The 21,617-nt window shown below is 53.0% G+C and overlaps 2 protein-coding genes across 2 annotated transcripts in view; both read left to right on the top strand.

Annotated features, from left to right (window-relative positions):
- The first annotated feature begins 1,964 nt into the window (after window positions 1–1,964).
- LOC103756883 (motor neuron and pancreas homeobox protein 1) lies at window positions 1,965–10,581 on the top strand. Its single transcript, XM_018072512.2, is given in 5 exon segments — window positions 1,965–2,060; window positions 2,063–2,120; window positions 2,123–2,398; window positions 9,404–9,564; window positions 10,087–10,581. Coding segments are annotated over 5 exon segments (906 nt in total). The 3' UTR covers window positions 10,402–10,581.
- Window positions 10,582–13,548: 2,967 nt separating this feature from the next.
- CFAP65 (cilia and flagella associated protein 65) overlaps window positions 13,549–21,617 on the top strand; it is a 31,984-nt gene continuing 23,915 nt past the window's right edge. The window contains exons 1-8 of the mRNA XM_029959883.1: window positions 13,549–13,623; window positions 14,564–14,718; window positions 15,413–15,515; window positions 16,934–17,100; window positions 18,189–18,388; window positions 19,058–19,203; window positions 20,306–20,528; window positions 20,870–21,135. Of these exons, the coding sequence (XP_029815743.1) occupies window positions 13,549–13,623; window positions 14,564–14,718; window positions 15,413–15,515; window positions 16,934–17,100; window positions 18,189–18,388; window positions 19,058–19,203; window positions 20,306–20,528; window positions 20,870–21,135 (1,335 nt within the window). The remainder of the gene's footprint in view (window positions 13,624–14,563; window positions 14,719–15,412; window positions 15,516–16,933; window positions 17,101–18,188; window positions 18,389–19,057; window positions 19,204–20,305; window positions 20,529–20,869; window positions 21,136–21,617) is intronic.

The following is a 21,617-nucleotide window of genomic DNA, read 5'->3' as shown; positions in this document are numbered from 1 at the left end:
CTTCCCCCTTGTCACTGTCACCAGTGCAGGCTACTGCCTTGCAGTGGAAGAGTTGTTCTATTTCCACTGTGATCTCTGTTCCCTGGATACTTCTTGCAGTTTTCCCCTGTCCTTGGGAGTCAGTCTGCTCCATTCCTCCCCAAATCTTGTCCTGATGCTTGGCAGTGCTGGCTACTCGCAATGGGGGAGAGAGAGAAAGGGCTTGGTCTCCTTTCGCTTGGCAGGGACGTTGGTTTCTGTCCTGGGCAAGTGGAGAGGGATGAACTGGGGGGGGAGGAAGGAGGGAGGTCCCTACAACCTCCCTGATGGCAGAGAGGGTAGAGGAGCAGGTGCAGCTGAGTTGAGGTGAAAAGGAACACTGTTCCACCTTCAGTACCTTCTGTCCAAATTGGGGGTGTTACTGTGGGGTGACATCCACCCCAAATCCCCTTCTGAGAAAATCCAGCTCTAGACTGTCCATGTGGCTGATTTCTGCCCTCCTCTCTCCCAGAAAGGCATCTGGAAAAGGGCTGTTGTGTGTCTGTCTGCACATAAGGATTTTGGACCGCCCAGTGAAGCTGTTTGAGGCTAGACTCAGGCAATGGAAGGAGGAAGTTGTTACACACGTGGGAGCTTTGAAGCTCCCTGCAACAGGGTGAGGTGTGTGCAGGGAGATCAGCAGGTTGCATGGGTGTAGGGAAGAGAAGTCCCTGGGGTTACTGAGCAGAGAAAAGAAGGAGGCTGAGGAAGGCCCCGTATGCCCCTGCCTTCCTCCTCTCTGGGCATCTGCTTGCAGCCTCTGTGGGACACAAGATACAGTGGAATGGGCCCATCTCTTCCTCAGGGAATAGAGCAGAGCTGAAAATGCTGAAGGGAGAAGAAATACAGGGGTAGGAACTCCCTTTAGCCATTATAACATTTAGCCAGCATAATAGCAGCTGTCTTACTTCTCTTCCAAAGAGCAGCACATGCCATTGGGCACCTGTGTCAGCAGGACACAAAAAAGTGGGACCCAGAGACACACAGGCACAGACCCTCAGTGGCAGAGATCACTGATGCACTTGCATACACTCTGCCTCTCCCTGAAGGCCAGTGTTACGGGGTCTGGGCCAGCTCTGCTCCTGTTCACCCACAGTTCCCAGACCAGCCAAGGCTTTCCTCTCTACCTTTCCCAGGTGCTACTGTCTAAGCTGTGGGCACCTGCTCTGTTGGCATCTTGAACAGACATGAGTGATAGAGGGTGGTTGGCCCTGTGTGTGTCCAGCTCAGGTCCACTGATCTCCCTGGCTCAGAGCAATGCAATGGGAAATGGCACAGCTGGGCATTGGTGATGATCCCTGGTGCACAGGATATGGAGGAGCCTGCTAGTAAGCAACTGCCTCTCCTGCCCTTCCAGCCGGGCCTTCTGCCCTCCAAGTGCCTGGGGGCTTCATCGGAACCCAGCAGGGCTTTACCTACTCGTGCTGAAGTCTGTCTAGTCTCTCCAGGTCTCCTCCAGCCACTGCAACCACAGACCTGCTTCTCTGCCATAGGGCTCTGGATCAGGATGATGGGCTCAGCACCCTGGGTGGTGAGTCCTTCAGGCTGGGGGACCCCCGAGTGTGAAGGGGCTGGGCTGGACTATGAGGCTGAGGAAGGGGCAGGGTCAGGCCCTGGCATGTGCCCGCTGCTGCGGCCGGGAGCTGAGGAAGCCGAAGAAGGGCGGCGCGGGCCGGCGGGGCGGGGGGCCGGAGCCGAGCCAATGGGGCTGGGGCAGGTGGGGGGGTTTAAAAACCCCCCCCGATGCCGGCGGGTGAGCGAGTGCCCCGGAGGCGGAGCGGAGAGGAGGGTTGCCCTCGAGGGCAGCCGCGCTGAGCGCGGCGCGGCGGGCCCCGCGGGTGGATGCCCGCGGTGCGGGGCTGGCCCGGGGCTGGCCGGCCGGGCTGTGCCCTGGCAGGGAGCGGCGGGGCGCTCGGAGGCTCGACGGCCTCCGCACGGGTAGGGCTATGCACAAGCCCATGGAGAAGTCCCAAAACTTCCGCATCGAGGCCGCTCCTGGCCGAAGAGCCGGCGCGAGCGCCTCCCCGTCGGGGCTGAGCCCGGGAGCCCCGCGGTGAGCCCTGGCCCCGCCGGGCGCTCCGATACCCCCTCACCGCGGGCGCCCCGGCCGCCGGGCCGCTCGCCCCGACCGGCTTCCTCCCCAAGCCTGGCTTGCTGCACCTCTCCGGCCCCGGGCTCGGCGCCCTGCCAGCCCTGTACCCGACTGCCGTGTATCCACTCCCTACCCTGGGGGGCCAGCACCCCGCTTTCGCCTACTCCGGCATCCCCCACCTGCCGCCGCCCGGCGCGGAGCACCTGAAGGCGGCCGTGGCCGGCTCCTTCCCGCTGGAGCACTGGATCCGAGCCGGGATGGTGGTGCCGAGGCTCTCCGACTTCCACGGTGAGTGACCCGGGGACCGACTCTCCCGTCAGGCGGAACACGGCTCTCGCCCCTTCCAGCCCCCAAGGGTCTCCGCCAACACATCGCGGTGCAGGTCCCTTAGGGAACTGAGGACTGAGGTTTTCCAAACCCGCCCTTTCGAGGCTCCCCGGCCGTTCGGGTCGGGACCGCTATGCGGGGTTCTTTCAATGCCTAGACCCGCTCCCAGCCCGGCACGGTTCGGGGTCCCACTGCTGCGGTAACATGACTCGCCGGAGGCTGCGGGGCCCCGGGAAACCCATCCGAAGGGCAAAGTCTCGCCTTATCCCGGCGCAGTGCTCCGGAACAGCCCGGAGGGGCACTGCCCGCGCCGCTGCCGGCAGAGCCGAATCGCTCTCAGGCCGAGCAAACCGCGCCGACCCCGCCTGCCCCAGCCCGCACGGCCGCCGCGGGCTTGTTGGGCCTCCGCCCGTGGCGCGGAAGGAAACGAGAATAAAGAAGGGGCAGCCAGAACCTGCACTGGAAAACGAATAAATTCCGCCTGCTGTGGTTGGGAACGAACCCGCAGGATGCGCTGCCGGATTGGGCCCCCCTGCGGGAACGGGCAGGGGATCCGTGTTCTTCCCGCCGTCGCGCTCGGCTCGTGGGGGTGAGGGGCCGGTGAGTCCATCGGCCGGCGGGAGCCAGGGGGCCCGACAGTGTGCTCGGCTCTAGCCCTGCCCCGGTCCCTCCTGGTGGGTACGACCAGGGCTACAGGAAGCCACCGTATCCTACATTGCAATGATGGGCCACGGGTGGGAAGGGTCCTGCAGGGCACGGACGGCACAAGGCTTCAGGCTCTTGTCCCGTTGGGGACTGTCACTGGCATCCCTGGCAGTGTGACTTGGACTCTGCCCTGTGCTTGTGGTGATCAGAGCTCTGGTCAGCGCAAAGATGGTCCATAGACTAGAGTGTCTGGTTAATAACCCCCCGGCAGAGTATCCAGATTTATTGGCTGAATGTAGCATCTTAATAACTTGGGAGCCCATTTATAAAATAGTACTAATAAAAAACAAGGCTGGAAAAGTAATTTAATTGATAAACTGGCTGAATGCATAATAGTATAAAAATGGAGAATTAACATGAAAGGTCCCATTTGTTGCTCCTTCCTCAAATTACTCCTGGACAGGTTAAAGGGAAGCAGACTGTTTTCTTCCCCGTTCTGTTTCTCTTTCCCTGGACTTCAGGTTACGTACATTTGTGAATCTAGAGGTGTAGAATAAGCTTCTGGTGCTATGGGCTGTGTGTACTCTTCAAGCATGTCACTAAGACAAGAGAAAAGAAATCTCTGTTTGTTAGGTGGTAAAACACCTTCCTGCTCTTCTGCAGAGGCCATGTTATCCTTGAAAGGTCTGGGTCTGTCGGTGTATCTCAGCATCCCGTGGCTTAATGCAGGGTTATGTTTCACCAGAGTGGGAACACACCACTGCATCTGCTCCTGTGGCCCTGAGTGCAGCTTCTGGCTGGGATAGCGTAGAGGTATTTGTGCATCAGCCCTACTCCTCTCAAGTACACGTTCTGCTCTACAGCTGGTTATATCTAAAACCTCACCAGAAAGAGAGAAATCCCAAATTATGGGCATGAGAACAGCTTGTGGAGGGAGGTTTTGGGCTGTGCAGAATGCCCTAGAACAGAATGTCAATGGATATCGTGGGAAGCACTGAAAAGGGCTCCTATGGAAGCTCAGAGGGAGGAAAAGCAGTCTCTGACCCAAATATTACTTGACTGGGTTTTGGAGTAACCAAAACAATGTAGACACATGGGGGTGTAACAAGGATGGAGCAAAAGCTGACAAAGCTGTAGATTTTTAAGTCAGAGTGATCACTGCCTCAATCCATATCCTTACTAAAATGTTTTTGCTCACAGTTCTGGGGAGCCCTTTGCGGTGGGGATGCTTTCTCTCCAGAATGTCCTGTTTAGTATTCCAGTGGTTCTTCTGCTGTGCAGGACAGAACCTCATCCATCTTCAGATCCTTGTTTCAGTCCATTGGGAACATCAGGATTCTCAAGTGTGTCCTCAGCCCTTGCTCTTGGCGGACTCACTGAAGCTCTGAAATCTGGTTCCTTTGCCTTGTCCTTGTACTCACCAGTGCTGGCCCCAGCTGCATTTTATGGCTGTGTCTGGCCTCATACTGCCCAGTGTGCTGGCCAGGGTGTAGGGACAGGGACAGGAAGGGGCACTTGCCTAGGATGTGCTGCTTCCATGGCCCTTCCTCATCTCTCTGAGAAGGGCGGTGGGCTGGGCTGTAGCCTCACACTGTTGGCACAGGGATCCTGGGCTGCCTGTAGTTTTATGGGAGTCCCTGTCCCACCACTCAGCCTAGACAGACAGATGGACAGACCTGCCTGGCTGAAGTTTCCAGAGGGACTGAGTACAAGTGTCAACAGTGCTGGTGCCAGTCATGTTCAACGCTCTCATAGCAGTAAGAGATGAATCTGAAAGCTTCCTAGGACATGTTACGGATCATTCCAGAGGGAAATCACCCTTGTGACTTATTTATAGGGAATTCCAGGACTTAATTCTGGAATAAATTCTTTCTTTAGCTGCATGTGTAGAGACGTTTTGCAGGCACGGTCTAGTTTGGTCTCCTGGGTACAATCAGGGTGGGGGAAAGAGCAGGATAGCCCATGAACTGAAGCCACAAGCTCTGTGGTTATGCATTGCACGCATTCTCCCTGCTCTCACCTGTGTATGGGGAGACAGTCTGAGATGGTATCCTTAGGAACCCGGCCTGGGCTTGGGTGCTGGGATTGCTCAGAGCAGTGCTCCTGGCTGTGAGGCAAGCGGGTGCTGTGCTTCCCTCTCTGGCTCCTGGTGCAGAGCTGCACGCAGTGCCTGGCTGCCGCTGCTGCAATGCGGACTGAGAGGGTAGTGGGAAGGCCTGGGTGCAGGAGCAGGCATGCACTTGCTGCAGATGTCAGGGATGCTCACTACCCAGGCTTTGCTGTCCCCAGCCTGGGTCCCTGTCCTGGGGCTTTGAGCGCCTCCCGAACTGCACAGAGGTAGCATTTGGCACTGGAGTGCTGTGCCTACCAGTTTCACTGGGAGCTGTGACTCATTTGCCAGTGTGGAAATGCAGCACAGCAGTGGGAGCCAAGTGCAGAGACCCACCTCAGCCAAGAGCTGTAGGAGTGGGGAACAGTGACATACAGCTGTAGACTCTCAGAGCAAATGATCCCTGCTGGGGACCTGGTGCTTAGATGGCTTTCCTTGCACACAGCTTCCCTGCATCGCCTACTCACGACCTTGATGGCCCGGAGCCCAATTCAGATCCTGCTCATGGTGGCAGAGAGCTTGTTGATGGGTTGTGCTGGGCTAGGAGAGGGGACAGGATAAGTCTTATCGAACGTCTTCAAAAATCAACGCCTTCCAAGGCTCACCAGGTGCACAGTGGTCTGGTGTCAGCAGGAAATACGTGCTGGGAAACAGCTGGCAAGCAGCAATCAAGGTTAAATTGTGGAGCAAGCAAGGGGCTAGTAGAGATAGCAAGTGCCCTTACACATGCTGCCCCACGGATAATGGCCGGAGCTGCTGACAGGCCAGGAGGAGCCTTTGGTGATGGCCCTGACACTGATGAGACCACTTCTCTCCCTTCCAGCTCTGACATCTGGAGAAACACCTCCAAAGCAGTTAGGGTGCTAATTTCCTCTTCTTTATCTGCCAGCACACAAAGTTAAGTGAACTATAGCTAAACAAACCAAATTAAAACCAAGTGAGTTAATATCAACCTAGGATTACTCTTGTTATCAAGTAGACGGAACTGTGTCAAATAAACCAACAATTTTTTATAAGCTTTATCTAATTATCCAGGAGGCAGCTGCCTTGTAGAGCTCCTGGCCTCAGACTCGGAGGGTATTCCCAGCCACAGGCCAAGCAATTTATTTACTGATACTTCAGCCAAATGCCAGGCACCCATCAAGGGGTTTAAGCCCTGCCAGGCTGAAGGGATGTTAAGACAAGCTCTGATCTTGGATACAGTGCTGGAAGAGATGGTTGAGCAGATAGTAAATCCTTTGGCAAGCAAAGGTGTGATGCTGAGGCACTCAGTGGTCTTCTGGTAGGAACTGGATAAGGGGGAGAGCCTTTCCAAAGGGTTATTCTTTCTATGGGATGTTGGTTGTGATGCGGATGGGTTCATAGCTCAGCTGACACTGACTGGAGGAGGTAAGCCCTGTGGGGGATGCTTCCTGTGCATCCCTTGGAAGGATTCTGTCCATGTCAGTGTGACAGCGTGCCATAGGACAGGAAGGGACAGGATTCCACAAAGCACACTGGCAGGCCACAAAGCATTGTCTCCTCTTTTTGTGGGAAACTGGAACCTACTTCGTTCCCTATTTCATTTCAGTCTCCACTTCCTCCTTCTGCCTTTGCTCCTTCCCCAGTGAGAAACTGCAGACCCTCTTCCTCCATACTCTCCCTACACAAAGAAGCCAGAGCCCTTCAGGTAAGCTAACAGCAGAGCTGAGGCCAAAGATGTTGTTCATTCAGGTCCACGACAACCTGCTGCTGTGGGTGGCTGAAGGTCAGCTGTGTTGGTTTGGGTTTGCCCCACCTTGTCTGCAGGCAACAAGTCATAGTGGGGAGCACTGATGATGGATAATAATAGCTGCTGAAGGGTGTACTGTCAGAGGAGGTCACAGGTTAGGTGGCCAGCAACCTGTGCAGGCTGGCCTTTGGACTGGTGGTGGTGGCTTGAACTGTATGACAACACCAGAGAGGGGTTTAAGGGCTGGGTTTTTCTTTTCAGCACTGGAGCAGGAGGCACGGTGGGTTTCCAAGGAGGTCAAGGTCTGTACAATCTTTGTAATGGACACCACTGCACTGAGCCTGAACTGGACACTAAGAAGGAGAAATGGGGACTGGCAGACAGACCATGCTCCAGCAGTCAGTCCCCTGCAGTGGTAGTCATTTGGGTTATATCCCTTTTGAATTTATTTGACTTTTGGGCAAACTTTCTGTTCTTCTTTTCCCTACTGGACCATGCAGTTCTTAGCACCTTACCTGAAGAAGAGTGAGTTGCTTGAGGGGGTGTTGTTAAAGCAAGCTGCCCTCCAGCCTCCTCTGAAGCTGGAAAGACCTGCACTGCTTTTGGGATAGATACTTCTGTGCCTTCACTCCTTCCTACATGTGGTTGTAGTCTGGCCACATACGACCTTGCAAGAGGGTGCACTGAGGAGCCTTTTGGGGTGGTCTGAAGGATTTCTGTGCTCCCCGAGGCTGGGAATCAATGCCCTAGGAGCTGAACCCTGGGCTCTCTGCTATGGAGTGGGAAGTTTAAACTGGGAATATGATATTTATTCACCCCTGGACCCTTCAGCTCCAAAAAGCATAGGACTCCTGGATTGCTGGATGCTGAGATGTGGGCACACCCTCTTCCCTTCTCTTTCCCCAAAACATCCTTTACAGACCATGCCCAGAAAGAGTAACTGCTCAGAGGAACCCTTGCTTAACCCAGTATGGCCAGCCTGTGCAGTGCAGCCCCTACAACGGGGAGGGACTGGGGCATCAGGTGCTCCAGCCACCCTCCTGTCTCTGTCAGCAGAGGGGGCTTGCTGGGAGCCGGAGTCATTGGGCTGCTGGACACTGCCTGGGACTGCTTTTTGCCTCCCACCAAGACAGACTGAATTAATTTCTTCTCTGGTTCTTTCTGATGCACCTCTGCCCTTTCCCTCAATGACGAGCTGCAAAGCGTGTTGGCTTGGGCTGCCCCATCCCTGCAGATGCTAGTTCCCATAACACCTCCTTTTCCTAGCCAAAGGGAGCCTTTGCAGGTCTGTTTGGTCCCATGTCTCCATTGAGGATTTGTGCAGCCAGAGCATCCACAGCCAGCCAGAGCCCAGACAGCTGCCAAACTCTGCAGAGCTGAGCAGTCTTTCATGTGACATTCGTATTTGTCCTGGAAATCCTTTGAGCCTCTCATTTGATTTTAGCCTTGAATATCTTTTGTATGCAAAATAATGCACTGCATATGTGAGAGCCATTGGCACAGCCTGTCTCTTTAATCCCTAGTATAACTTCCCAGTAGCTGCAAGGTGGGTCCCACAGGCTGTCTCTCCTGGCACTGTGGGGCTACAGGCACAGTAGGGGTTGTATCTGTCATGCTCTCACAAGAAGTTTGCACAGCCCCAGTCCAGCCTGTGCTCTGTCTGATTGACCCATACCACCCAGCATCCAGCTACTTGGGATCAAACCTGGATTGCGATCAGTTAATGCCCCTTTCATAAATTCCTGCCTCATGCGTCACTGCTGTTTTTGAAGGGTTTGGTGGACACCTCAGGAGATGGGCAGGTGGGATCAAAGCTGGAATCTGGGGAAGATAACAAGAATGGTGCCCCATGCCCAGCAAAGCGGGTGAGCTGGAGTGGCCCTTGCCAAGCAGGGGCACAATGAGGCCACAATGCTCTATCATATGCCCCTAGATGCATCAGCAGGGATATGCCAAGGACCTTTCCCATTAGTGGCCCCCCACGCTGCTCCAGCACTTTACTCCTGACTGCAAACCCCTGGGTTTGATTGCCGCTTCAGTGGTGGGAGAAGCAGTAAAAGCTGAACCCCGGGGGGACAATAAAGCCATCGGAGAGGAGATAAGGAGGGATCAAACAGAGCGCAGCAGCCACCCCGTGCTGGACTCTCAAAGGTTTCTTTGTTCCCGCTGCCTCCTGGTTCAGTGCCGCACTGCCTTCAAGGGCTGCGAGTGAGATAGCAGGGCTCTTGGGCAGCCCTGCTGCCGCAGCCCCTGGCAGTTGAGCTGCCACCTGTGCGGCCCAGCAATAAAAAAAGAGGATTAATTTCAGTCACAGGACTGATCCTAGTTGCACACTGAGGCCTGATAACGTATCTCACTGGTTCCTATCAGTCAGGCAATAAAGCCATTATTGGGATGGGAGATGACAGGAGACACCTTCCTCCTCATCCCAGGTTTGCTGAGAGGATGTCCCCCTCTTGCTCTTCTGCCTCCTGACTCCTGCTTACTGTCTGCTCCACAGCTGCCCCACAGTCTGGCTTGATGGGGAAGTGCCGCCGGCCCCGCACAGCCTTCACCAGCCAACAGCTCCTGGAGCTAGAGAACCAGTTCAAGCTGAATAAGTACCTGTCCAGGCCCAAGCGTTTCGAGGTGGCCACGTCGCTGATGCTCACCGAGACACAGGTACCTTGGTCCTGGGGAAATGGAGCATAGCACCATGCAGCTGTATATGAGGGAAGTCAATGTCATGGGCAATGCTGATGCCATCAGCCCCGCACCCCAATGCTCCCATCAGTGCCCCTTCCAGGGCATCTCCTGCAGAGACCTGCCTGGTGGGTTCCAGGCTCTTCTCTTTTGAAGGGCACTCCAGAATACTGCTCTTTTTATCCATCACCCCCAACTTGGGTTTCAGAGCCTTCCCATCCCTCAGCATGCTGTGGGAGGGGGCTTTTTGTGGGGCTAAAATGAAAATGTCCCTGTGCATGTCCTTGGCCATCCTGTGGAGGCCAGATGGAGGGAAGGCAGCAGTCCCCCAGTATTCCTCTCCCCATGACAACTTCAGTCTCTTTGCACAGACCCGCAGCACCACAGAATGCCCCACAGCAGAGAGGCTTTGGGGGGACCCTCCATGCAGGGAAGGTGGGGGGGTGGGGGCAGAATGGGGTGGGGGACACACTCTCTCCTCTGGGGGCTTTCCCTTTGCAGGTGAAGATCTGGTTCCAGAACCGCCGCATGAAGTGGAAACGGAGTCGCAAAGCCAAGGAGCAGGGGGCTCAGGCAGAGGCTGACAAGCAACGAGGGCTCAGCAAAACCTGCGAGAAGCTGCTGCCCAGCGAGCCTCAGGGACAAGCTGCCGAAAGCCCCGAGTTCATGGGGCACAGCCCTGACTCAGGCTTCCTGCGCTGCAGCACTACCGAGCTGAACTACGGCCCCGATTCCTCCTGCTCAGGGGGCGAGGAAGAGGAAGAGGAGGAGAATGAAATGGGTGCCACCTAGAGGAAGATCGGCTCTGTGTTGTGAAAGACGAATGGAGCCAGCCAGGGAGAGGGGCTGGGCTGTGGTGTGGGGGTTCTCTTTGCTGGCAGACACAGACTGTGCCTGGGTAGAGCAGGGGGTGCAGGGCACCTGCCCCCCTTTAACTTATGTGTATTTGGATCCTATTTAACTCGTAAATATTCCTCTGTGTGTATCTGGAGGAGTCCCCACATCCCTCCTTTATAAAGATGTTATCTGGATGCCTGTGCTTTTCCTTAGGGGATGGGAGGCTCTGCCCCTCTCCTGCTACTCTGCTGTCCTGCCAGGGTCCCTGGGGGAAAGGGTGGGGAGAGCAAACTTACACAGCTGGCAGCCTGCTGGTACAGGTGGAAGAGAGAGACCATGGACCCTTCTTGGACTGCACTGCCACTTCCTTGCAGATCTGACAGTGCTTGGAGCAACACATCCCTGTGTGGTGGTGCCAGCTGCCCTTCCCCTTGGTGAATGAAAGGCTGTGAAGGAGGATTCCCAGGTTGCCTGCCAGCCTGCCTTGCCTCTTCCTTCACTGGCAGAATTCCTGGTGGAGTCGGCACTTTGCAGAGCAAATTTTATCTGTCCTGTGAAGCAAAGCTCTCAATCCCTTTCTGGGCTCGTTTCATGATGCTCTTGGAATGCTGCTTGAGCTGACTGGGCTCAAATCAACCCCTGGTGGTAGGATGACAACCGACACCCTCTACCACCTCCCTAGAAGCACTAGGGTTAAGCACCGACTCCCCATAACTAAGCAGGCTGCACTTGTTCTCAGAGGATGCTGGTGGGTCCTGGCAGACACTATAGACCTCCTATGCCTCCTGCACACTTAATTGGGTCTCTCCTTAGGGTGCTGAGGTAGCCGTGAAGGCAGGGGGGCAACCTGAGGGGCAGCCTTAGTTCACCACCCTGGTGCACGTAGTGCTGCAGGAGCGTGGCAGACTGGACTGGGCTGTCCCATTCCTGGACGGACCATGATGTCTCTCCTGTCCCACGTCCTGCTGTCCTCTTCTCTCTTCTCCCTGTCCCTACCTAGGGGTGGCAGGGACGGCTGCTTGCTCTGGGACCTGCGGTGGGGGTGGGAATTGCCGAGGGGCAACATTTTCCGTGGAATCCCGGGTCACCTTTGGCAGACAGTCAGTGATGGATGGGACAGGTAAGCATTGGTGCACCGCCGTCACACCTCGCAGGGCTGGGAAAAGCCTGGCAGCAGCTGGGGGACAGTACCCTGGGCAAAGGGACAGATACGATGCTTTTGAAACAGAAGGATGGACCAGGGAAGCAGATGATGGGAGAGAGAAGTATGGACACAGATGGATGGATGGACGGACCTGTGTGGGGAGACAGTGACCCGCAGTGGCTGCTGGCAGCTTAGCAGCTTCCCCCTGGATGTATGACATCCTCGGTGCCCAGATCTCCTGTCCTCAAGCAATGCATCATAGGGCACGGTAGGGCCCCTCTGCTCACGTGGAAGGTGCCCAGACCCTCGGCGCTGCCCGCTGGGAAGCTCTGGTTCTGAGGAGGCTGCAGCACTTGCTCCAAGGGGGCAGATATGAGCCAGGGTAGGAGCCAGGTGCCAGGAGCCTGTGTTGGTTGGTGTAACATGGAGCAAGAGAGGAAATAATGTGGAGAAGGAGGAAAAAAAGGGCAGGAAAGGAGAAGGGGAGAGGGAAGTATGAAAGGATGGTACCCGATTCCCTGCCATTGCCCTGTGAGGACAGCAGACCAGGAGAGACCCATTGCCCAAGGGTAGCTGTGCCCAATACCAGCAGGCATGTAGGACTGGGCACAGAGATGCTGGGAGATTCCAGCCCATGGCTGCAGGAGCCTCAGGGCCAAAGACATCTACCACCTGATGTGCAACCTGGTCCTTGTTCAGCGGGGGACCAGAGAGGACCACGGGATGGAGCTGGGCACACAGGTGCAGTGGTGACAGGGGTGGTAGAGGCATACAAGAAAAGGCAAGAAGGAAAGCAACAAAAAATTAAGTGCCAGGAAGGAGGAGGGGAGCTGAAGGCATGTCACAGACTTAAAACGTTCACCTTGATGGGCTATGACAGGTTTAATTTCCAGAGTACAATCATTAAAGTGATGGATGGGAAGCGTTCATCTCACGCCTGGCACACTCACGCCTTCTGTGGCTGCAGGAGGGTTTGTTTTGTTGCTGTTATTTATGAGGTTTTTTCTGCAGGAGCCAGGCGCTCATCAGTGCTGGGGGGACAGAGTAGGGGACACAATTGATGCAGGAGGAGTTGGGGTGCTGATTTATGGCTGCTTAGCTGGATGACTCATGTCGTAGACACCGACAAATGCCATTAAAGCTGCATCTCCCTCCTGCCTCTGTCCTGGCACCCTCTCTGTGCTGCGGGATGTGGCCAGCCCTGCTCTACACCATACTGCTGCCTGTGCACCCTGGAGGGTGTCCTCCCCATCGGGAAAACGAGGGTCCCACCTCCTTGAGGGTCATCCAGGGCACTGGGAAGATGTAGGACTGTCCTGTTGTGGTGGTGGTGCCCCATGGGAATAATACCTGGGATACCTGATAGGGCTGTGCAGCCAGGGCTTCCTAACCTGTTTGTTCATCTCGGCCCCACAACTTCTTGTGACAATGATCACAACTTGTTACTTGTGTCACCAATGCTTTAAGGAACTCAGGGTGTCCTGGCCCCATTAAGGTGCCACCCCATCCCTATGGCAGCACTCTCCAGCCTGTTACACACCATGACCCCTTGCCCACAGTCTCCTCATCCACTCATCCCGCACACCCACGTACTTCAGAGCCCCCCCATTGCTGGCTCAGCTTTGTACTGTCTCCCTCCCCTGCACCCCTCCTGGGAGAGAGCCCCGGGCTCTCTCTCACACTCCTGCAACGCCTGCACCCCTCCGTCTGCCACCCGCCTCTCTCCATCTCCCTGTCCCTGGACTCCCCATCTTCCCCTGCTCCCCATCTCCCCGCCGGACCCCCGAGAACTTCTGACCTGCCCCCTCGCCCCCTCCATCTGCTCCCGATCCCCTGCTGCTCCCGCCCTCTCTCTCTGCCCCGTTCTCCGCGTCCCGCCGCCGCCCCCTGGCGGCCACCGCAACCCGCGCGGATTGACCCGAGGCGGCCGCCGTCGTCGCTCCGGGAGCGTCCTGTCTCCATGGCAACGCGGGCCTGCCCACATGGCGCTGAGCGGCCGGGACTGGTCCGGGACGGTGCCCGAGGCACCCCGAGCTCCCGGTGCTTCAGGGGGCCGGGTAGGGCTCAGGGGAGTCGGGCTGGCCGTGCGGGCCCCGGGGGGCAGCGGTGACTCGCGGCCTGGGCTCCGCTCCGGGGCAAGGCGGGGTGATAAAGGAGCGGGCGGTGCCCTGGGGAACTGGGCAGGCGGTCGCTGTGGGGAACACGGCCCTGCCATAGTCATCCATACGGGGTTTTAGTGAGCCAGGCCAGGCTACAAAGCAGGGCTTTGATATACTGGGCTCTGTGGGGCGATAGTGGTCAGGGCTGGGCTGGGCTGGATTCGGCTCGGCTCGGCTCTGCTCTGCTCTCCCCTCCCCGAGGAGAGCCCTGCCACAGGGGCTAGGCTGTGAGTCATGACCACTAGGTCATGGGGACGACGTGGTTTCTGGAGAGGGCTGCACTCACCTGACAAAATGGGGACACAAAGGGGCACGTTACATCAGCCCCTACAGGGAAGAGGCTCAGTGACACCCTGAGCCAGAGGAGGGGGCATTGGGTCTCTGGGAGCGCCCAGCTCTTGGCAAAAAAGGCTCTCTGGGTGCAGAAGCAGCATACGTGAGGACTTTTTCCTCTTGTTTCTCAGATGCTTGCTCAGCAGCATGGCAAGCCCCAGAATTCTGACTCTTTTCTGAAGAAGTTCTGTGGCTATGACAGGAAGGTGAACGGAGGCTTAAAGGGTGCTTATTGTCGTGGGTGGATTGTCTGGCAGGCAGGGAGAGGAGAGAAGCAGAAAAACGTTTAGCCTTTGCTTCCCTCGTTCATCACCCCGTTTAGTATCTGCTGTTTGGGCTGTGGCCAGGAGGTGTCTCCTCTGGACTCCTGAACCAGGTCTTTTGGTGACTCCTGGAGTTTTGCCGCAGGGTGGCTCCTTTCGTCCATATCCACTGAGAAACCTTTAGCATAGAGAAACAGCCGTTTGAGTGATTTCTCCTCCCTTCCCAACTACTATTCCCTAAGGTGTCTGTAAGACAGGCAAAGAAGAAGAAATGCATATTCTGGGGCATTGAGGTGGCTGAAACACTCATTTGGCATGGCTGGGAACTTGGACAAGAGATGATCAGACACTTGACCTTGAAAAATGTTCATGAGAAAACCCAGAAGCTGAGCTACAGGTGCGTGGGAAGTTTGTTTGTCCTTTGTACTCCTCATGCTCTCGCTTCATCTTCATCCCTCCTGCTGTATCAGTAACATCAGCAGTTTTTCTCAGACTCACCTTCCCCCTCTCCCCTTGAGTGCTGTGCTGGAGACAGTGTGTGCACACTTATGTAGCAGGACAGAAACCTGCTAATTCAGAAACACAGCCCTTGTTCCTGGCAGAAGTGTGTTAAATGAAATGCCTTTTTTTAAATTCTGTTTTGCTGATACTTCTGTCTGTGAGGCGTTTCCAGTCTAGTGAGATTTTAATTGTGGATGTATGCCAGCCAGTCACTAGTGTGTCCTAAAACCATTGCTCCCGGGAGTCCCACTGGATATTGAGCCACTCCAGCACTCCCTATGACCCTCCGTGCTCTGAAACTCAAATGTGTCTGCCCAATGTGTTTTGCTCATACTGCATGGCCTGAAAACGTAAAATACTGTTCAAGGATAGGGTAGGTACTTAGAGCTGGGAATGGGTTTTCAGAACACCTGGGTTCTGTCCCTCTTTCTGCTGCTGTGCTACCAAGGTACCCTTGGGGTCAGGTGTGTAAGGTGCTTCTAAACTGTGGGGTCTGGAGGTTTTGTTTATTTGTTCTCTTTTCTGCTACCTAACTGAAGAACAGCTGTATGCCCTCACACAAAATCTCTTGTTTTGCTGTTGTTATCTAGGTGTCCTCCCACGCCATTCTTCTTCACTGTTTTTCCGCAGCCTATTACTCTCAGCCCTGGAATGTCCATAACTCTGCCCATCGTTTTCCGGCCCAGTGAAAAGGTAAAGCACTAATGTCATAACTGCTCCCAGTGCTCAGGCTGCCTTCTGGGTGAGCAGTGGGCCTCTGCCTCTCGTGTTCTTTCTGATTTTTCACTTGAATGAATCAGTCCTTGGGGAACATTCTAACATAGGAAGAGTGGCCAGAGTGACCTTCCTGCTCTCTGCACATCTTCATCACCGGAGGGAGCCCTAATCTTGACTTATCTACAGAGTTTGCCCGTGGTTATGAGAGGGATCCTCACAAAAAGTATTCCCAGTTTTTCGCGTTCTACTTCTGGCCATGAGATCAATAAGATGAAGTGCTTGAACTGGCCACACCTGGTTTGATACCAGGGAACCTCGGCTGTATGGTTTTAGTGCAGAACCTTGGGTCGAGGGACTCTCTGCTTTACTACAGAAGACCCAAAGCCCCTACAATAAAAGGCTACTGGTTTTCCATAAGGGACATGTCAAAGGCCTCCTTTTTTCTGGATGGGGGTGGGTTTCTTTATGCTTTATTTTTAACAGCAATGATTCTTTTTACCCAGTCTCTTTTCTTGCTTTTCAACTTGTTTGTAGTATCCGTCTTGTCTCTGAGTGTTGATCTCTGGCTCTTGTCAACAGCTGTATGTCTTTGATGTGGATCTCTGTCCTAGCCATAGAGCATTATTACTGGACAGATTCCCAGTACCCTGCTCTCAGTATCATGATTTTTTGATGACTGTTCAGTGTCCCCTTTATGAAATAAGCTGTTGGCCTTGTTCCATTTTCAGTGGATAGTTTGTCTGCAGCACATCAGTCGCTAAAGCAGGAGGCTGCCTTTCTTAGAGTGAGCAAGGACTGTGTGTGCTGCAGTGCCCAAGGTCGCTCCTTACCTGGATAGGTGGTACTCAGGAGGGGTGACAAATGGGAAACACGTATCTTGCTATTCCTTCTATCTTAGCTGCTTAGCAGATGTCCTGGGGCTATTTGTACACAGTGCTGTCAACACTGCATCTTTAAGTTGTGCGTTATCTGCTTGGGTTTCCAGCTGACAAAGCATTTAATCAAAGACTAATGTTTCTGTGCTTGTGGAGCTCAAAGAAAGGTTGTACACGCTTCAGTTCAGCTGAATTGGGATCTTGAAAATACTGAGAGAAATCCATCTGCGTTGAAACAAATCAGGTGAAACAAATGTGGCCTTCAACTGCTCTTCCTGAGAGTGTTTGTGTGTTCCCTGACAGAGTTAGGAGTATGCCTGAGTACCTTCCACGCTGCCTGCCTTTTCCAAATGATTCATATGCTCTGTCCTGCACAGAGGCCTCCGCTGGTGTCTCTGTTGCTGACATTTTTTCCCTAACACCTGCAGAGGTGAAGGTGATGGGTATTCATGGGTGGAGCTGCAGTACCTGCAAGGTGGAGTCCTTCTAACTGCTGTCTCCTCTTGCTTTTCTGTGCAGAGGGAGTATGAAGACAGCATCTGCTTTGTGAAAGCTGAGGGTGAGTTCTCTGTTACCCTGCGTGCTGTGCTTCCACGCCTCCGTCTCTCCTTCCCGGCTGCTCTCCGGTTGCCTGTCTGTGCTGTCCACAGTGTCACAGAGACGACATTCCCTGTGCGCAATGTTGGGTGAGTGAGATGTGACTGAGCAGACACTCCTTCTGTTTTGCCAGGTATTTTGCTACCCTCTTGGACTATCCGTTAAATGCAGCTCGTTCCAGTTGTTGTTAGATCTGCTAGCTGCCTTAACAGGCAGCAAAACTCTACTTCCCCTGAGGTCCTGGCAGAAAAAACAGCAGAATGGTAGTACAGGTCACTGTGGGCTCATCTGGGCATCTCATATCCATCTGTTTCCAGCATATGCCGAGAACCATTTGTGCCCAGGAACTAGGTGGGGACCAGCACAGTGTCCCACTGAGAACATCCCACATTCAAAGGAGAGGCCTGAGCTTCCAGTTAATTAAAGGCAGCCTTCCCAGCATGAGCAGGGAGAGATGAGCAACCAGCTGGAAACATTTTAGGCATTTAGGAGCAAAGATGCTCCCAGTTATCGAGGAGGCTTAGTAAGGGAAGGACAGTAAATGAAGCAGTACTATAGAAAGGAATGTAGTGAAGTTCCCAGGCAAGGAGGGGTGTACAGCCATTTCATGTGATTCATTCTCCACTTAGAGAAATAATTTGTACTGACTGAGAGGTCCAGGGTGTTGGAGGATGTGAATGGTAACTAACACACAGTTTGGAATCAATAAAATAGAAAAAGCTGATGGCATATCATGTTCTTTGCGGAAGTCAAACAAGCAAAGGGAGTTCTGGAGAGCTGAATGAGGTATTAGGGGAATAGCTCAAGCCTTTCTTCCCACCTGGGTGTATAACAGAGGAACAAATGTTCATTTGGAATTAAGTAGCAGCAAAGTTAGATACAGGAAAAGCGAATACTAATTCTGGAGCACATGATGAAAAATTTCACAGCCATTAGTAAAGTTCTTAGACATAATAGCTAAGATTCCTTAAAGTGTGAATAGAAGATTTGCAGAGACTAGAGACAAAGTTCTTCTCAGCATTACATATTTGTCCAGATGCATTAGAGATTCTGCCATTCAGCATTGGTTGCTTCACATCCTAATTGAATAACCCATTGGGAAAGGCTCATTCTATGCATGATTGCACAGGCAGCAAACGATCCATTCGTCTGCTTAAAATGTATCTCCATTTCCTAGTGATCTCTTTACCACATTTACCTGGAAGACACCAAGTCCTTTCTGCATGATTCCTGACCATGGCAAGCTGAAACCAGGTGCTGAGTGCATGGTCAAGGTGGTCTTCCAACCCAAAGTGGCTGGGGTTCATGATGGGGCAGCCACATGCTGGTTTGGAGATCAAGAGAAACAAAAGAGGATAATCCAGCTAAAAGCCATAGGTGAGTCTTTCTTGCATTTAACACTCAAAGAAATATGTATCACCCCTAACTGTGGAACAGCATTCCACAGAGATACAGGGAGGGCCTGCACTCTAAGGCTGTGCCACTACTGGCTCAATGCATTGATGAGCAAGTGAGGCCCATGGTTTGAAAGTGGCCTGTGAAATTCTCTAATGTACTTTTGCCAATTTGGAAGTGTTATCTGAAGGGACAGAGTGTCCAATATATCTTGTGGCATGCTTTGGCCAAAACAGCATTTCTGAGGCCTGCTTAAGTTGACGAAGGGGAAGAAATGAGAGGATTTCACTGGAAAAAACCTCCACAAACTCCTGGCTTTGTCTGCACTCAGTGTCTTGTCTGTCCCTGCTAGACAGAGGCAGAGAGAAATTTCTAAAGCTTTCTGGATGCAAGATAAAATAAGCAATGGTTAGCAAGTCCTTGCCTGAAGTGCCTTGTGTGGCCACTGACAAAAAAAAGATGTGATTCTGAGTTAAGTAAATTAGGGCTGGAAGGGAGCTTATTTGGTGCAAACCAGGGCCAACTTTGAAGGTAGATCCAACTTCAGAGTAATCTGAGGTTCTTCAGAGGCTTGTCCAGTTGAGTGTTGAATATCAAGGGATGGAGATTCCCTCTCTCTTTCCTAATCCAGTATACTATTCTCTTTAACAGCCAAGTACCCCTATCTCCGTGTGCATGTGACAGGGAAGAAGTGTGAAGGTGTACAGCCTGGGAAGTTTCGGGATGTCCTGTGCTTTGGATCAGTGCCAGTGGGGACAACTGTGGAAAAGTGTGTAGAAATCTTCAACCTGTCTGTGGTATGTGGAGAGGGAGATTGACTTCTTGTGAGAAGCTGGCATGCTGACACATTTCCATGGCACATATGGTCTTGTGTATCTCCCTTAATGCTGTGAAAATAACCTAAGTGTGAATGTGAATGAAACAGAGATGATGAGTCTTCCCCTACCAACCAGGCTATTCACCCTTGCCTTCCAGCTACAGCGCTAAAAACATAGCCATTTGCAGCATAGTATTGCAGTTCCCACCTGCTTCCCACTGTGCTTGGTCCAGATCAGGCAGCCACCACTGTCCTTTGCATCCTGCAGGTCTCCTGCTCGCTCTGGACAAGCCCATCAGTCCTGTGTGGCAGTCTCAAATTGGTGTGCATATGTCCCAGGCAGGTGATGGACCTTCTGCTGCCTTCAGTGGACTGCAGCCCAGTGAATTGTTCTAAAAGTTAGAAGGGCTGCATTTGAGCACCTTGTTACCTGTGCCAGCTTAGCCCATCCCAGCCCCTTAAATGATGGATGTACCCACAGACTGCTGACATGGATGACAGCAGTGCTCCCTCCCCAGGCTCCACAACTCAGGAGTGGCAAAGACGCACTTGTTTGTTGTGCTGTTATTATTCGCACTGCAGTGATGCTCAGCATCACCAGGCAAGGATCAGGACCTTCTTTTAAGGGGCTTGAGGAAGGTGTCAGAGCACTGGCTTTTTTTTTTTTTTTTTTTTTTTTTTTTTTGTGAAAAGAAAATCCCTAGACAGGGTGGAACTGTGGATACAGGGAAATAAGTTATTTGCCTTCCTGTTCCCATGGTCACAGAAGTCACTTAGGCTACTTTAGCCCCTGAGGACACCTTGAGTCATCCTTCTCCCTACCAGGAGGGGTACTCCAACCCCAGAGATCACAGAGTTTTGCTGTAGCCCACTGACTTCTGAGAGTATTGTGGGAGTTTACTGCTGCCAGTTCTCCATCAGGGCAGAAGTTTGTTGCACAGGATTTCTGTGGTGTCCTTGGTGTTCTTGTTGGTGTTCAGCTCTGATGAAAACTGCAGTTCTTACTTGATCAGTGCCCTGCATTCAGAGCCATCCTGGCTCATGTTGGCCCCTTTGTTAACCTATCTCTCTTCTACTTGCAGGTTGATGCACCATGTAGGATAAAGCGAGCAAAACATCCTCTGCTTTGTGATTATGTTTTCTCCTGTGATGTGTCCCATGGCATTGTTCCTGCCAAAGGGAAGCTGGTCTTGCGCATACAGTTTCAGCCTCAAGTAGTAGGAGAACACAGTACTGACTATTTCATTATCACATCTGCTGGATGCCTCCTGGAGACTGTTCTGAAGGTGGTTGGCTCGTGTAAAGGTACCAGAGTGAAAGACTTCCCTGTTTCTCCCTACCATCTTCTTACCACTGCAGGGAGAGGGTTAATGCTTGGGGAAGGACTAGGAACTGTCATAGCCCACAGTCACAGGCTTACCTTCTGCTGGGATCCTGGCTGTCCCTGGTGCACTGTCTGGGGTTTACACTTGCTTGAGACAGATGTTTGACTGTTTTAAGTGAATGTCCAGCTGTTTGCTAGGGCTGGTGTGTTGGCTGTTGAGGTGATCTGGTTTGGGAAGATCAGTTAAGTACAGCAGTGGCTTGTGACATGTTGACAGAAACAGCTGTGACAAGTCCAGGATCTGTCTTGCATGTTGTGCTAGGTCCTTTGGTGTCCCTGGACCAATATTCTGTGGACTTCGAATGGATCAATCTTGGAGAAAGTTTGATGCAGACACTGAAAATCAGCAACATGTCAGATGTCCCAGCCTTTTACCAGTTTGATATTGATTGCAAAGGAAGTGTCTTCTCCTTGGATCGCCCTTGTGGAGTCTTGGAGGGCACAACAACACTAACGCTGAAGGTGACCTTTCGACCTACTCACCCAATGACCTATCACCGTAGAGTCGTGTGCCTTGTCCACCATCAGGTATGGGAGGCAAAGGGTGGTTTCATTGCCGTGATACTTTAGAAGGATCTTCCACTGTAATCCAACAGGGCTGGCCTCTTTCACTTAGTAGCCCCTGAAAATCTCTTCCCCCTGCGTTTTCATTGATACCTATCATGGAATCATTAAGACTGGAAAAGACCTCTAAGATAATTGAATCCAACCATTAACCCAGCACTGCCAAGTTCATCACTAACCATATCCCCAGGTGCCACATCTACATGTCTTTTAAATACCTCCAGGGATGTTGACTCAGCTACTTCCCTGGACAGCCTCACAGTGCTTGACAACCATTTTAGTGAAGAAATTTTTCCCAATATCCAATCTAAACCTCCCCTAGCATAACTTAAGTTTGTCTCCTCTTGTCCTATTACTTCTTAACTTGAGAGAAGAGACAAACTCCCACCTGGCTACAACCTCCTTTCAGGTAGTTGTAGTGAGCCTTCTTTTCTCCAGGCTAAACA

Source organism: Manacus vitellinus, unplaced genomic scaffold (assembly GCF_001715985.3).
Source record: "Manacus vitellinus isolate BGI_N305 unplaced genomic scaffold, ASM171598v3 scaffold_22_pilon, whole genome shotgun sequence".
NCBI classification, from domain to species: domain Eukaryota; kingdom Metazoa; phylum Chordata; class Aves; order Passeriformes; family Pipridae; genus Manacus; species Manacus vitellinus.
This window is presented reverse-complemented; position numbering and strand designations above follow the sequence as displayed.